Raw genomic sequence first — 13,836 nt, 5'->3', positions numbered from 1 at the left:
CCCAGTGTAACTGTTGGGCGTGGGAATCCGGAGAGTGCCACGGTTCACTGTCCATACGATGGACGCTCTCGCACCCGCTGTGGATTCCCCATAGCGCCCAGCACAGCTGTATTACCGCTTCGTTACGCACGAGCCAGTCACCCTCCCTGGACGCCTCGAGAGTGGCGTGTTCCATGAGAAACGCGCAATATGTCAGAAGCGTCTTGCGACACCCGGAGCACCGAAGCCCGAGCAACCTCTCCTCACAGCAGCGTACGGCGTGTATTGCCGACCAAGGCGTGTAGCCACACCATCTCATCTCATTCAGCACTGCGGTCGCGAGTTCACTGCGGTCTCGCTCGCATTTGCATTTGTGGCCCCAGGGACATCTCGGATTTCGTACGAACACTGGTGCGCCAGTCGATGTGACCGATATCCGTGTCCAGTCATAAAACTCTTGTGCCCAGCCTGGCTTTAGTTGGCCGTTTGAACCGCAGCGTTCCTTGCGCTTCGCGACCCACTCAGACCGTAGGATATCATGAAGCACGGGGGCGAGCGCCGCGTCACAGAAGAAGGGTCCGAACGTTTCAAGTCCTGCGTTCGCGTTTTCGGCCCGTGCCAGCCACACCATCATGTGCAGCAGCCCGTCGTCGTTTTTCTGCTCGAGCACCATTCTGTTCAATTCGGGCAGACTCATGCACGCGAGTCCCGCTCGTTTCAATCTCGTGATGGAGCGCAAGAATTCCTGGGTCTGGGATACCCAAGTGCCGTAGGGCGAAACGTCTCGGAGGTGGATCAGAGCCCTGAGCGCTACAATCCAGTTCCCTCTTGTGTAGTACAGGCTCGGCAGCTCCTCGCTCGGCCGGCTACGCGGATCTCCCGTCTCTTCTTCCTCGTACGCGATCGTAGGAGTAAGTAGGAGACCATGCGCCCTGTCGCTGCAGAATAATAATAATGAGTGTTCGCTAGCAGCCGCACGTCGCAATTACGTCTACCACCCAGACAAGATCATATGGACTGTCGGGGGACTCAGCGTGTTTTTCAGAAACAGACAGTCTAGCCCGTGTGTACTATGCGAGGGTGCGCGTATCCACTCGGACAACACCACATCTCACTACAAGCTGTCGGTCACAAATGACTATGATCGCCATGAGCCCGGTACGGCTACCTTGGACCCACAGCGCCTGGAGCACTTGGCCACGTTGCATACCCCGTACTTTGTGATGTTGTTTGTAGGCCTGGTGAAGAAGAAACGGTATAAGTTTCACAGAGGTGTCCCCGCAACGAACATCATGGCACGTCATTTGATCCTTACTCCGCTGGGCGGAGCAAGCGGACCAGCGCACAGCAGAGACGAAAACCTTCGTTCCGACATGGCCGTCCTCAAGCTCTGGTGGAGATATCAGGACAGACAAAGCAGTTCCAGGGTGAACATCCATACCATCATACTTCACTCTGAGCGATGATGAGTACGAGCGACGACGACCGTGGACCCCGAACTTCAACGGTTTCGATGTGAGAAAGCCCGAATCCCTGTACGCCTTTGTGAAACAAAAATGTCTGTGTCACGAGGTACGGGCTGGTCAACAACGTTGGGAGGAACTCCATGCCCCTGGGGAGCTGCTGTGTCAGGAGAGCCTTACGACGGCGAGAGTGCGTGCAAACCCACACGGAGAGGCTGTCACTTTCGTTCTGAGCCTATCGATTCCCAAGCACCACTTGGAGCAAACTCTGCACAACGTGGTGAGGACACATAGAGAACAGGGAGGTAGCGCTGTCAACAGTCGATGCCGTTTCTTTGAAAGAAATCTCGGGCGTCGCGTACACCTGAGTCTCACCATTGAACTCATGCTCGGTGACACTGTCCGCTCCGCACACGGAACTGTATGGGCACTGGTGGGTTTCATTCGATTATTGTCTGTCGGCGCTTGTGGAATGACCATACACCAGGCAATCGCACTCCACATCCATCTCCGGTCAAGCGAAGGACCCCGTGGCTTCGAAGGCTGGTGTTCCTGTTATGTTCAATTCTTCTTCTTCTTCTTCTTCTTCTTCTTTTTGTTTTTAGTATCTCTCACCTATTCTATCTATCTATCTATCTAGCTCCCTTGCGCATGATAAAAAAAAGACAAGGACACCCGGAGACAGAGGACGCAAAAACACTTTTCACATTTTATTTCTTGCTACACAGAGCACACATCTCATATCTGTTACAACCCTTAGGTTCGTTTCGTCTCGTGGACAGTCGCTTTCCGCCGTCTTGTTCCCTGTACAGACACCTCTGTCATCCTTGCGTCTTGTCTGCATGCAGACAGGTCTTTTCCATTGGACCCTTAAGCCGAGGTTCGATCGACTGGACTCGGGGAGGACCCCTTGCCCGCCGATACTACGAGGCTCACAGAGGAGGATGCTGGAGGAGAAAATCATGCGCATGCGGGACGCGTCGCCGTCTGTGTACCCCAATCGGCTGCTGGTCTGAAGCAGCCTCAGTGTCTATCTGAGTCAGGATATGATATAAAGAAGACATAGACGTACTGGTGTTTTATTCGAACTAAACCACAGTGTCCAAACACAGCAAAAGAGTACAAAAGCAAAAGCGTACAAACGCAAAAGCCAGCGAACCCAGCTGTACAACGGACAAAAGTGCATATATAAATATATATATGCCAGTGAAAGTCACTGATAAACCCTCTACACCACAGTATGTGTTTTATTTGAACTACACCACAGTGTCCAAAAGCAGGAAAAGGATACAAACTCAAAAGCCAGCGAACCCTCTGTACAACGGACAAAAGTGCATATATATATATATGCCAATTAAAGTCACTGGTAAACCCTCACAGTGTCCATCTGTTTCGTCGGACCGAGTGAATGGTGGTCGGACTCAGTGAATGGTGGTCGGACCCTGTGAATGGTGGTTGGAGCCTGTGAATCGTGGTCGGACCCTGTGAATGGTGGTCGGACTCAGTGAATGGTGGTCGGCCCCTGTGAATGGTGGTCGGACTCAGTGAATGGTGGTCGGACACTTTGAATGGTGGTCGGACTCAGTCAATGGTGGTCGGGCTCAGTGAATGGTGGTCGGACCCTGTGAACGGTGGTCGGACTCAGTGAACGGTGGTGAGGGGATCCTGAGGCTCGACAGACTCTCAGAACATTCCTTACTACGGCAGAGTGAAAGCGGGTGGGAGTATTTTTCCACGGACAAAGTCCAGGTCCGTTTCCAGGAAAACATACGGATCAGATCGACTGTTCTCAGAGACTGTGCTTGAGTGATGCTAGGTTGGACGCAGCCATCAGAAGGGAGAGGGTCTTTGAGGCTTCATACCCTGCACACGGCTCGAAGGTCTTCGTATCTTGTTTGGCATGCTACAGAAAGGGATTAACTCTGTGACTCCCAGCCCTGCCAATCGAAGCAGCAGTCTCAGCAGCAAGGATGGACCTGGAGACAAAATGTATAGTGTCAAGATACCCCGAGTGGTATTTGGAGGATGGTCACAAAGAGGCCTTCAGCTGCCTGGATAAACGAGGACTGTTCGAGGCAGTGAGAGACATGAAGGTCGACAGGGAACGGAGACTGTCGACTACTGAGGAAAGACGTCAACCCAAGATTGTGTACAAAAAAATCTGAGAGGAAGTGATAAAGGGTGCCGATGCGCTGCGTCAGAAACCCTCTCGTTCACTGCTGTTTCACGAGGAGGGTCTGGTCACTAACGTTTCGCCTGGCGAGGGCCCCGCCGGTCCTTGTACTCCTCTGATTCTGCAAAGCTGTCAGAGCGGGGAAACCCTTTTGAACAGATCGATCAGAGACGTCGGGGAGCGTATCGTGTTGCTGCTCCTCAATAATACCAGCAGGATTACGATCTTGTAGTACTGCACGCTGAGCTCAAGCACTGGTCCCGCTCTCGCGTGTTTTGTGAACATTATGACCTGGGCCCACTTAGGTGAATCCACCAAAGAGTCAGGATTTGTGTCGTGCGTGTAGCATTTGCCTTGCTCGCAGAGCTGCAGCCTCTCGAGGTTCAGTTCATCAACCCCTGCGATCCCGGCTAACGCGGACCTGTTCACTTGCACTTTAAGCAGCGTGCGTGGGCAGTTCAACGCTGTATTTTCGGGCGTGCAATCGTTCAGCAGCAGCGCGTACTGGAATACGAACACTCCGCCACTCGCCGAACACTTGTACATGCCCCGGCTCGGGCCCGCAAATATGTCAGGGTGCCTTTCAACCAGTGTCTGCGATAGCTTGACCACGTTTTTTTGGAACATAGCTGCCTTGTTACTACCGTTCCCTTGCATGAGGATCACCATCCCCGTTTCGATCTCTCCCTCTGTTCTCCGTTTCCGCTCCTTCACGACGACCCGAGGCGCCGAGCCTTCAAACGCTGTGTCTTCTGCTGCTGCTGCACTGCCTGGTTGCCCACGCCGCTCTTGTCCCTCAGTACAGCCGTGGAGATTTGTTTCCTCGCTTACGAGAGAGCTCGGTGGTCCTGCGTCCTCTCCTGCCTCTGAGAGGTTGCGGGTCTTCTTGGTCCACTCCATCACCAAGGACCCCGACGTTTCCTCCTCGGCTTCCCATTCCACGGGCTCATTTTCTCTGACGCACCGAGGTCCCTGATCCCAGGGGTCGGAGCCGCGCTCGCGGCCGGGTTCGGTGGAGCCCAAACCCATCCGTGTCATTTGGGCGGCCTGAGGTAACCATGGTCCTTGGGGCCGAATAGGGTCCTCGTGCGCATTTGCGCCGGCCGTGAAGGGTACGTATAGCTTGCCGTGCCCGGCCTCGCAACACTGAGCCTTGCGTTTCGCGACGGCTCGTGTGCTGCCCGGGACCACCGCAAGCATATTGACCTTTCTCGAGTACTATGCGTAGGGCTGGATGTGGCCCAGGGCCAGTCTCATCACGTCGATCCCGTAGAATGCCTTGAGCGTGTGTTTGTACGTGGTCACCTGAGAGTCTTTAGTTTGCTCCAGAAGAGCCTTTCGACACGCGGTCGTTGCAGACTAAGATGTCCGTGGTTCTGTATCCTCCCGCGCCTACGGACAGTGGCCTCGTCGCATTGGGGATTTCTCCCGGCTTGATGTCTACCTTCAGAGCGCAGTGCCTAGGGAGAGCGAGCAGCTCCGGGGGCGAGTACCTTTCTTGAGGGAACAGCGTGATGCATAGCAGTCCCAGCGCAATGAATTCTCGATCTGTCACACGCCTGGTCGACTTAGCCAACTCTGTAAGCTTTTTCAGTATATCCAGGGCTGAGGGTCTCGCGGTGCCGTATCTTTGAAACAGCTCCTCCGCCTCACTGCCTTTCATGTACTCGGATCGAAACGCGTCCCTGTCCTTCGGCTCGTACACGCCGACCAATTCCGAGAGGTTTCTTGCATAGGTCTTCCTGCAAAAGCCCCGCCTATGATCGTCCGCCCTGTAGCCTACCAAAGGCTCTCCACTGTACAGCTCCCACATCACGTAGTACCAACTGAATACGTTGGTCCTGGTGTCAGCTTCCAGGCACCACAGCACCTCGGGGGACCTGTTGGTACGCGTTGAGTTGCATGCGGTGCCGAAATCGCTGAGTTTGAAAGCCATCGGCATCGGCTTTCGGTCCTTGTCTTCACACACCAATATGTTCCCGTGCGTGATGTCTCTGTGCTGCATGTCTCTCCCGTGCAGGTACTCCAGGGCCCTCAGGGTGTCCAGTTCCACCAAGGGCACATATCTCGTGTCCTGGTCCATGAGCACAGAAAACTCGTCCAGTGAGCACACGGCCATTTCCATGATGGCCACGGCTCTCCCGCCGAGCTGGTACCCCGAGGGTACGCAGCACGTTCGGGTGTCGTATCGAAACCCCGGTCAGGATCTCCTCCATCTGAGACGCTACGTGCGTGTAGCGCCTGAACACGTCGGTCACATAGGGAACACTCCAGTTCACCATTTCAGGGAACAGATTGATCTTGGCCACCAGGTTGTCCCTGATCCGCACGGTTACGCCGAACTCGCCTCGGCCCAGCACAGCGCCCTGATCGTGCAGCAGCGGCTCTATGTCGATGTCGCCATCGTCGTCGTCCACCCGCGCGGACTCCGATCAGCTCCTCATACGGTTGAGCAGCATGGGGGTTATCTTGAGCTTGTCCAGGTTCACTCCGTTCCCGTTGCACAGCCTTGTCAGACACAAAACTGGATCTTCATCGGGGCCCGGTGTAGCACAGCCCTCGGCGTCCCTGACTCCCATCCACTCGAGCACGCCTCGCGCATCATCTCCATTCAGGGTCTTAACGTGATAGAGATGATGAGCTTCCACAAGCTACACCTAGTGTATGTGTGTGAGCGCTTGAGGGATATTGCTCAGGAGTCCATAGTGCTCAGCGGGGCGGGATGTGCCCAGGCGTGTTGTTTAAAAGAAAGAAAGCCAGAGAGCACCCAGCAGAGCTACACTCTGGTTTCCTAGAGTCTGAGCACCATGGCCCTGAGGAGGATCCTGTTCCACACTACACACACTGTGAAGGATGTTTGTCCAGTGCGCGTTTCTGGTCACAGCAGTGGCTGCAGCACATTGTCGTGTTTTGCCACATCACAATACATCTTCTCCAGTGTTTTCATGACCCAATGTCGCAGTACCTGACATAGGAATCTTGGAGGATGTGCGGACGTCTGTGAAACTCCACAACATGACCGAGCGTACGTATACAATGCTGTTTGCTAAGTCTCCATCTCCGCATGGCTGTCTCTGTCTGTCTGTCTGCCTGCCTCTTACGCATGTGTATACTAGGCTAGCTAACCATGTCTTCTTTCTGTTCCACGTCTCAGTGATCAAGAGGATCGAGGCAACCCACGTTGAGGCCCGGGAAGATTTGGAAATGTGGCAAACGTGGAGGGGAAGAAACGACGCTCCTGGCCTAGTTGCCATGAACTAGTATTTAGTGTCTCCTCTAATCTTTGTTAAGATACTAATTGGGCTTGTTTCATTGATATGAGTCGGTCCTTTTGAGTTTAAGGAAAGGCCGCGGCGTGAGCTACCCTTAATGTCTCTGTAACGCTTCATATCCTTCTTTCTCATTGATCACCTGGAACTTCATAGTGCATGTGCCACCTATTCCTGATCTGACCAGAGCACCACAGCATAGCTTTTGGTCGGATTGCGCAGTGGACGTTTTTCAACAGTCTTGTCTTGTTATATTATCTGTACCTCCGGAGCATTGTACCGAGTCGGCCCAAGACTTTCTTCAGGAGCGCCATGCCCGGTCCCACACTGCACCGAGAGGTAAACACGATTCGGTACACTCAGGACATTCTGAACGTGTTGAAACAAAGTCGGTCAGCAACCCCTTGCTCCTCACATGACCACATCGTGCTGAGGACCACGCGATCTCAAGCACCAAAGTGTCGCAGGCTGTACGACGTGCTCTCCTTGCTGAGGGGTATTGGGATTGTAGCTACAAAATCCCGGACTTCAGAATCCTGTCCAAACGAGGCTCGACAAGCACACTGCCGACGCAATCCCATGCGGTGTATAGCTACCTGCGCTCCAATCCAGGCACATTCACTTGAACACGCATGTGCCACGTGCCCCCGCGGCGTCAGTGTGATATATTAGGCGTACTGCAGGGGATCGGGATCGTGAAGAAGATGGGAAGAGGCGTTTACACCACGGGGTGCAGCTGTTACCCTGACACTCAATACTGGAAAGATTACTTGGAGAACATCTGGTGCGGATATGGAGCGTCCCGGCAGGGCGACTCTCCACATCGCACCTTGATCATCGTGCTTACGGACAATCATCATGTTAGGCTCGACAAGGAAATAATAATGAGAGGCAGAGCACGGGGTCCTGGGCCTGAGACAGGAGCGCACTGTCAGGCTTTCATATTAGGGGGAAACAGGAGTCCCTGCCTGACACGCACAGGGGATAAGGAGACAAGGAGCTCCCAGACGAGCCCCCCATGTTTCAGCGAATTGGAATGTGACCCGGTGGCACCAAGCACATCACTCCCGTCTAGTGTAATAACTTCAGCGTCGGAGTCATGCCCGGAAGACAGGGTCACTCATGCCATGGTAACCAGCGCAAAGGGACTGCAACAAGCAGACCTCGTACACTCTCCAACGGCCATAGTGCTCAGAGATTACGAGATCCCCGTGACCAAATACATCTTGGATCCAGACGCGCACTGCTTCACTGTGAGTGAAGAAGACATCTGCGATCTGGAGACACAGGATTTCACTGTCTGTGATGTATTGCAGTTTCCCAAGTCAGAGGACTTTGACGACCGCTGTATATTGTCTGGGCCCCAGAAGGACTCTGAGGATGTAAGTGGTGCACTATCCCATGGCACACCATCTGACATTGAGGAGGGACCATTGTCCCCTTGCGCACTACCTGACCTTGGGGAATTAGGTGATTTGTTTGAGGATGGTTTCCCAGTGTGTTTTCTTTTTGATGTCGATTAATAAAGAAAGAAATGTGACCACAAGTTAAACGGGTTGTTTTTTTTATTGAGGGGCGCCAAGAGCAAATAAGCCCTTACAGAAGGACACAGTCAAGACAAGTTAGTGTGTTTATTGTACAATGGGTTTCATTGTTGCCCGGGTATCACTTGAAACGGAACAGGGTACATGTCAAAAGCACAGCTCCAATGGCAAGTATGGGTCGGAGAGGCAATTGTCCGAGATCCTCCCTGTCTGAGGTCCCTGGTGTCTTAAAGATGGCCACGAATCCATCCTGTGGGTGATGGAAATAGGGTACAATAAGCACATTCATTATATGTCACACAGAGAGAGAGAGAGAGAGAGAGCACATGTGCCTATACCGAATAGTCGTTTGCCACCAGCCAGTCTTCGTGTTCTTTGAGCAAATACGAAGCTATCTCTTCTTCCACAGTCTCCGTTGCGTTTTCGCCCGATCCGCGGCATTCGAAACCGCGGCTCTGGCAGATCGCGGCCCCTAAGCTCACCAGGCTGACAATGCGGCCCCAGTTGACAACACCATCGACAAAGACCGCCTTGGCCTCCTGGGTTACGGTCCCGGGGCCCTTCGTGCGCTCCAACGCGACAATCATGTCTGCAAACATAGTAGGGAGGGGAGGAAAGGGTGACAAGTGCATCGTGCGAAGAAACAAATGGAAAGGAGTACGGGGCACCACAGCTCACAGTGGACTCTGTCCGCTTACCTCTGTATGCTGACCTGTGTGTGTTGAGTACTCAGATGACGGCTCTTTCCATCGTGACCGCGGCTTCCGCGTACTCCTGTTTGCCTTTTGACTGCTCGGGACCCTGCTGTGTCCTCATGCATCCCCCTAGAATGCGTTTTATTAGAACTCTGGTCTCGATGTCCATGTCAGCGGTTTATTCTGGCTGTGACAATACTCTCTATCCAGCCGATAAAAGACTCAGCCTGACTATGCCTTTTGCTCTCACCCTGCTCCTGTACTGTGAACCCCAGACGCCTCGCCTCATGTGATCTCCCTGTCCGACTGACCCCCCCCGCTAAGCTGCGCTCTCTGTGAGTTCACCCTGTCGATAATATACCCACACCGCTTGCTGTAAACACAAAGAAAGCAAAGAAAAGGCTTTAAGGAAAGAGGAAGGAGACAAACCAGGCCTAAGAGTTAACGGAGAATCCTTCATTGAGTGTGAGTAACACACCCCAATGCATTTTTATAGGACCGAAGACCTCTCTCTTAAACACTGCACCGGTAGGTGTCTACGATTCCATCCCCTAAATGATGATCTCCCTGGGCAGCTTGGATGGTCGAGACACGCTGGTTATCCGCACGGGAAGTACGGAGACCGTATACGCGGAGCCAGAAGTAGTCGGCTCCCGCACTGCGAGAGGATGCTATCCCATGGGCCGTTGCACATTCCCGCACGAGGACTTTGAGGGAGGAAGTTCGAGACGTCCACCTTAGCGGGATCGCATGGTTTGATCACCGAAGGTATAGGTGGGTAAGGGAATCTTCCACTTCGTGGCTGAGAATGAATGGGCATTTTCCTGCCATTGGGCAAAGGTCGTCACAATGGACTTGCGTCCCAGTTAGGGAGGCAAATGGCTGTGCCTTAGATCACGAATTGTTCGCCCGAGTGTGCCGGAGCAACTGCGCCTGTCGGTGGCGCTATGACTCCTTTCTGGGTTGGGGGGGGGGCCCGGGTATTGCCGTTGGACACAGGGGCCCCGACCACTTCCCTAACTCGTACGCCTGTCCAACTGATGGACCTTTTCGTCCACTTCATTCACTTTGTCATTTTTTTTGTGTCCGTTTTGTGGAACATTTGTCAACATCGCAGAACTTGTCATGGTAGTACAGTACGGTACAGTAAATATGTCCAATTGGAGGATTTTTTGCTATGTACGGTTTCGGAGATACAGACCCTTTAAACTTCAATGTTAAGTTCCTGCCACTGGACATGTGTCCCCATGTTTCCCCCCTTGTCCACATGGTGGAAGGTTGCACTTCCACCAAGTGGACATGTTCCCCCTCTTGACGAGGACTGTGCTGGCAGGGTGGAAGAGACCACCTTGCCATTGTCCAGTTGGAATACCCGGATCCCAGCTCTGAGGTATTTGAAGTGGGATGTACACTTCAAATACCTTAGAGCTGAGGTCAGGGTACTCCAATTGGACAAGGTCAAAAGTCATTTCTTTTTCTGCCTTTGTACACAATGATACTATGTATGACACGAGGAGTTAGTATTGGTATTATATTGACTAAAAACAAATGTATTTTTTTGGTTTTTGAGAGTTATATGAATAAAAATGTGTGTACGTAGAAATAAAGAGGAGAAGTATTCACAATTTAACCATTTATTCACCAAAACATCAGATTAATTAAAACACCACACAAAACAATCTCTAAGAGCTAAACACAGAACACGTTAAAACAATCAAAACACCACAAAAAACAATCTCTAAGAGCTAAAAACACAGCACACGTTAAAACAATCAAAACACCACACAATGAAAGCTATAAAACACAACACAATAAGAAATTTAAAACATAATATCAAAAAAATTCCCTAGGTGAATTTTTTGGGGGGGAATCAGAGCCTCCTCACCCTCATCCTTTGTTCGCTCTGCTCGTTGGTCGTCTTCTTCTCCGGGATTGATTTGAATGGACTTATCATGACTGAACAGTCTCTTTTCACCTTTTTTTTCCTCGGTGTGCCCTCCTCCTCGACCTCCTGTGGCGGTGGGTTGGCTGACAAAATGAGGGGGCCGCCTTGTCCTCTTCGCTGCTGCTGCTGCCGCCGCCGCCGCCTACTTCCATCTCCTCCTCCTCCTCCTCCTCCTGCTGCTGCTGCTGCTGTTGCAGCATCTCGTCGTCTCCTCCCCCTCCCACGAGGAGGCTCTGTCTGACCAGGGCCCTGACTTCCTCTGCCTCACAGTGGTCAGGGTTGGCCACGTAATATTTGTCTGCTGTCTTGGTGTCATGACACATAAAGTCCGCAACTTTTTTTCTTTCTTTGGGATCTTGTGACTTTTTTGCCTGGAAAAGATTGAAAAATTGCAGAAAAATTAACGACAGCACTCGCAACGGCGCTTTCGGCCTCCACACGTACTTGTCTTGAATTTAATGTCAACTTACATAAGTTGCCACGGCCGTCCTTATGAGGGTGAAATTGATCACCCCCGCTAACCCCATGTCCTTCCAGGCCGACTGCAGGTTGGCGTTGAGATTTTTGGACGGCCCCTTGCCCTTTGTGTAAAGCACAAACTGGTTGGCATCGGGGAGGCTTTTTTTGATGGCCATCCACCTCTCCAGCCACGCGAACTCTGCAGGGTTCAGAAACATCTGGGCCTCCCCAAATGTTCTGTTTGTGTTGTGTTCCTTGATCTGTCACGACACAGACACGTAGAGAAGGGAGAGAGTACGGGGAGACTGGGTCAAGTACACGCACCGCAGTAGACATCGGGGCTAACTTCAAAGCTAACAGTGTCAGAAATAGCACTCACGTGGAGCAGGTAGCCCCGATCCTGGCCGAGGGTCTTTGCCTCCTCCACCTCATTGTCCGTCATGTTGGCATAGACCCCCGGCCTGTGCCCGAACAGGCAGCTCCAGTAGGCGCGCTGGTAGCCCTACGGCCGAGGAAACGGCTGGTGTTCTCGAATTCCGCCTCGAGTTTGCCTGATGAAAAGAGGGGGGGGGAAGCAAAGCGCTCAACATGAGCTGTGCCTTGGTCAACAATCCACGTGTCCTGTTGGCAAGCAGACTTGCGGACAACTTACCCAGCAGCTGTGGGATGGCGACGGCAGCAGCAGAGAGGCAACCCCTCAGGGCCTGGCGGGACGGCAACTTGCTTATTTTTAGCCTCTTAGTGGACATCTGGTGGACAACCACCCTGCGCTGCAGCGAACTCACCCCCGTCTTCAGTTCCCTCACGATGGAGGTGAACTGCACCCGAGTGAGGCGGCATGTCGTGGGTGGAATTTAATAAAATGCAGCGCATTCTGCAGATAGAACTTTGCAGTGGTAATTTTCATTCCGCCCTCCACCACACTACGGGCCCAGCTGTTTGAAGAGAGGGCGGATAAAATAAGTCAAATAGAATCTTTCAATGTACAAACAAAATTGTAATGACATTGTCACTCACCCACGGATCCTGGACATGTTGTCCAAAAACAGCCAGTCAGACAACCGGGTCTGGTTGTTGGCCATGTAGATGATGAATGTCTTCACCCTGCTGACTTTCGAGATGGCGTTTTCCGACATTTTGGGTCTCGGGTCTAGGCCCTCGTGGTGGGCCCTGTAACGACACACAATTTAAGGTGTTGTGATATACAGACTCTGCTGTCCAATTGCATGAATAAGCCAAATTAATTACCATGTTATCAACATATGCTTACCCATCGATGGTGGGAGGCTTATCTGCCTCACGAGGTTCCCCCTGCCGCTGCCGGAAGTCCACGGGCTGAAGGAGGACGGGCCCGCCTCCTCCGACGAGGCTGAGGACGGGCCCGCCTCCTCCGACGCAGCCGAGGACCGGCCTCCCTCCATCACACGTTCCTATCAAAGTTGGTGAAAACCAAAAAAATCCGAAACACACAAAGACAGGGCTAATGGAACAAAGATAAAGAGAGAGAGAGAGAGAGAGAGACTCACTTCCTCCTGGTTCTCCACTGCAGATGTGCGGCCCCTCTTGCTGCTGCGCAGCTGCTTTTGCAGCTTCCTGCGGAGAAGTCGGACCTCGCCGCAGAATTCGTCCCTCTCTGCCTTTACCTTATCCAGCTCCCGCTCATACTCATGGCGAATGCGCCGGCACTCAGCCGAGCCGCATTCAGCCACAGGGGACGGTGGAGTAACGTCAATGTCCTCCTCTGGCACACCTGGGTCAACGTCCAACGTGGACTCCATTGCGGGGTCGGATGTGTTGCCCTGAGCTCGGCCAAAAGGTGCAGCGTATGGAGGCGCCTGGCCTGTTTTAACTTTGCCGCTCTTTCGGCAATGGTGAGCGCGGTGTGTGACTGGTTGATATGATGGTCTAATCTTGACAGTTGGTACCTGCACCCAGGAACAGGGCAGGGCGCAGCGTGGACATTAACCCTGCCGGATGCCAGATTGAGCAGCAGCCGCCGCTCTACAGGATTCTTTATGTAATGCATGTAGTGCTTATTCAGGGCGCTGAAATAGCGTTGGCATAATGGACAGCAATGCATTTTTCCTGTAAAGACACAACAACAAAAAGAACAACAATATTAATAATAATTACTGTTGAAAATAATATGTGTGTGTGTGTGTGTGTGAGGTATTTGAAGTGTACATCCCACTTCGAATACCTCAGAGCTGAGGTCGGGGTATCCCATGTGGACGCACGTTCAAAGTGCCGCAAAAAAAAAAAAACCACATTAAACACGACCAACGGCGGGATTAACACACTGTGGTGAG

At 52.5% G+C, this 13,836-nt stretch overlaps 1 protein-coding gene across 2 annotated transcripts; it reads right to left on the bottom strand.

Moving 5' to 3' along the window:
- Positions 1 to 10,863: 10,863 nt before the first annotated feature.
- On the bottom strand, positions 10,864 to 13,606 carry LOC118299267. Of its 2 annotated transcripts, XM_047335665.1 has the most exons (7): positions 13,054 to 13,606; positions 12,798 to 12,957; positions 12,545 to 12,697; positions 12,180 to 12,462; positions 11,907 to 12,078; positions 11,539 to 11,787; positions 10,864 to 11,439 (listed from the first exon to the last, which is right to left on the bottom strand). In XM_047335665.1, the coding sequence occupies exons 5-7, from the start codon at positions 11,967 to 11,969 to the stop codon at positions 11,095 to 11,097; spliced, it is 657 nt and encodes a 218-aa protein (XP_047191621.1). In that variant the 5' UTR covers positions 11,970 to 12,078; positions 12,180 to 12,462; positions 12,545 to 12,697; positions 12,798 to 12,957; positions 13,054 to 13,606; the 3' UTR covers positions 10,864 to 11,094. The 2 variants fall into 2 exon arrangements, with proteins under 2 accessions (XP_047191621.1, XP_035478743.2); XM_035622850.2 differs by having other exon boundaries at positions 12,798 to 13,606.
- Between the last annotated feature and the right edge of the window lie 230 nt (positions 13,607 to 13,836).

This window comes from Scophthalmus maximus, chromosome 11 (assembly GCF_022379125.1).
Source record: "Scophthalmus maximus strain ysfricsl-2021 chromosome 11, ASM2237912v1, whole genome shotgun sequence".
Classification (NCBI taxonomy): domain Eukaryota; kingdom Metazoa; phylum Chordata; class Actinopteri; order Pleuronectiformes; family Scophthalmidae; genus Scophthalmus; species Scophthalmus maximus.
The sequence above is the reverse complement of the archived record's forward strand: the minus strand, read 5'-3'. Positions and strand labels throughout refer to the sequence as shown.

What these genes read in the sequence shown, in the direction of transcription:
- LOC118299267 (XM_035622850.2), bottom strand. Translation starts at nt 11,969, where the DNA reads ATGACGGACAATGAGGTGGAGGAGGCAAAGACCCTCGGCCAGGATCGG. An exon ending in ATCGGGGCTACCTGCTCCAC is followed by an intron (nt 11,788 to 11,906) that starts GTGAGTGCTATT and finishes GTGTCGTGACAG; the next exon opens with ATCAAGGAACACAACACAAA. An exon ending in GGACGGCCGTGGCAACTTAT is followed by an intron (nt 11,440 to 11,538) that starts GTAAGTTGACAT and finishes AATCTTTTCCAG; the next exon opens with GCAAAAAAGTCACAAGATCC.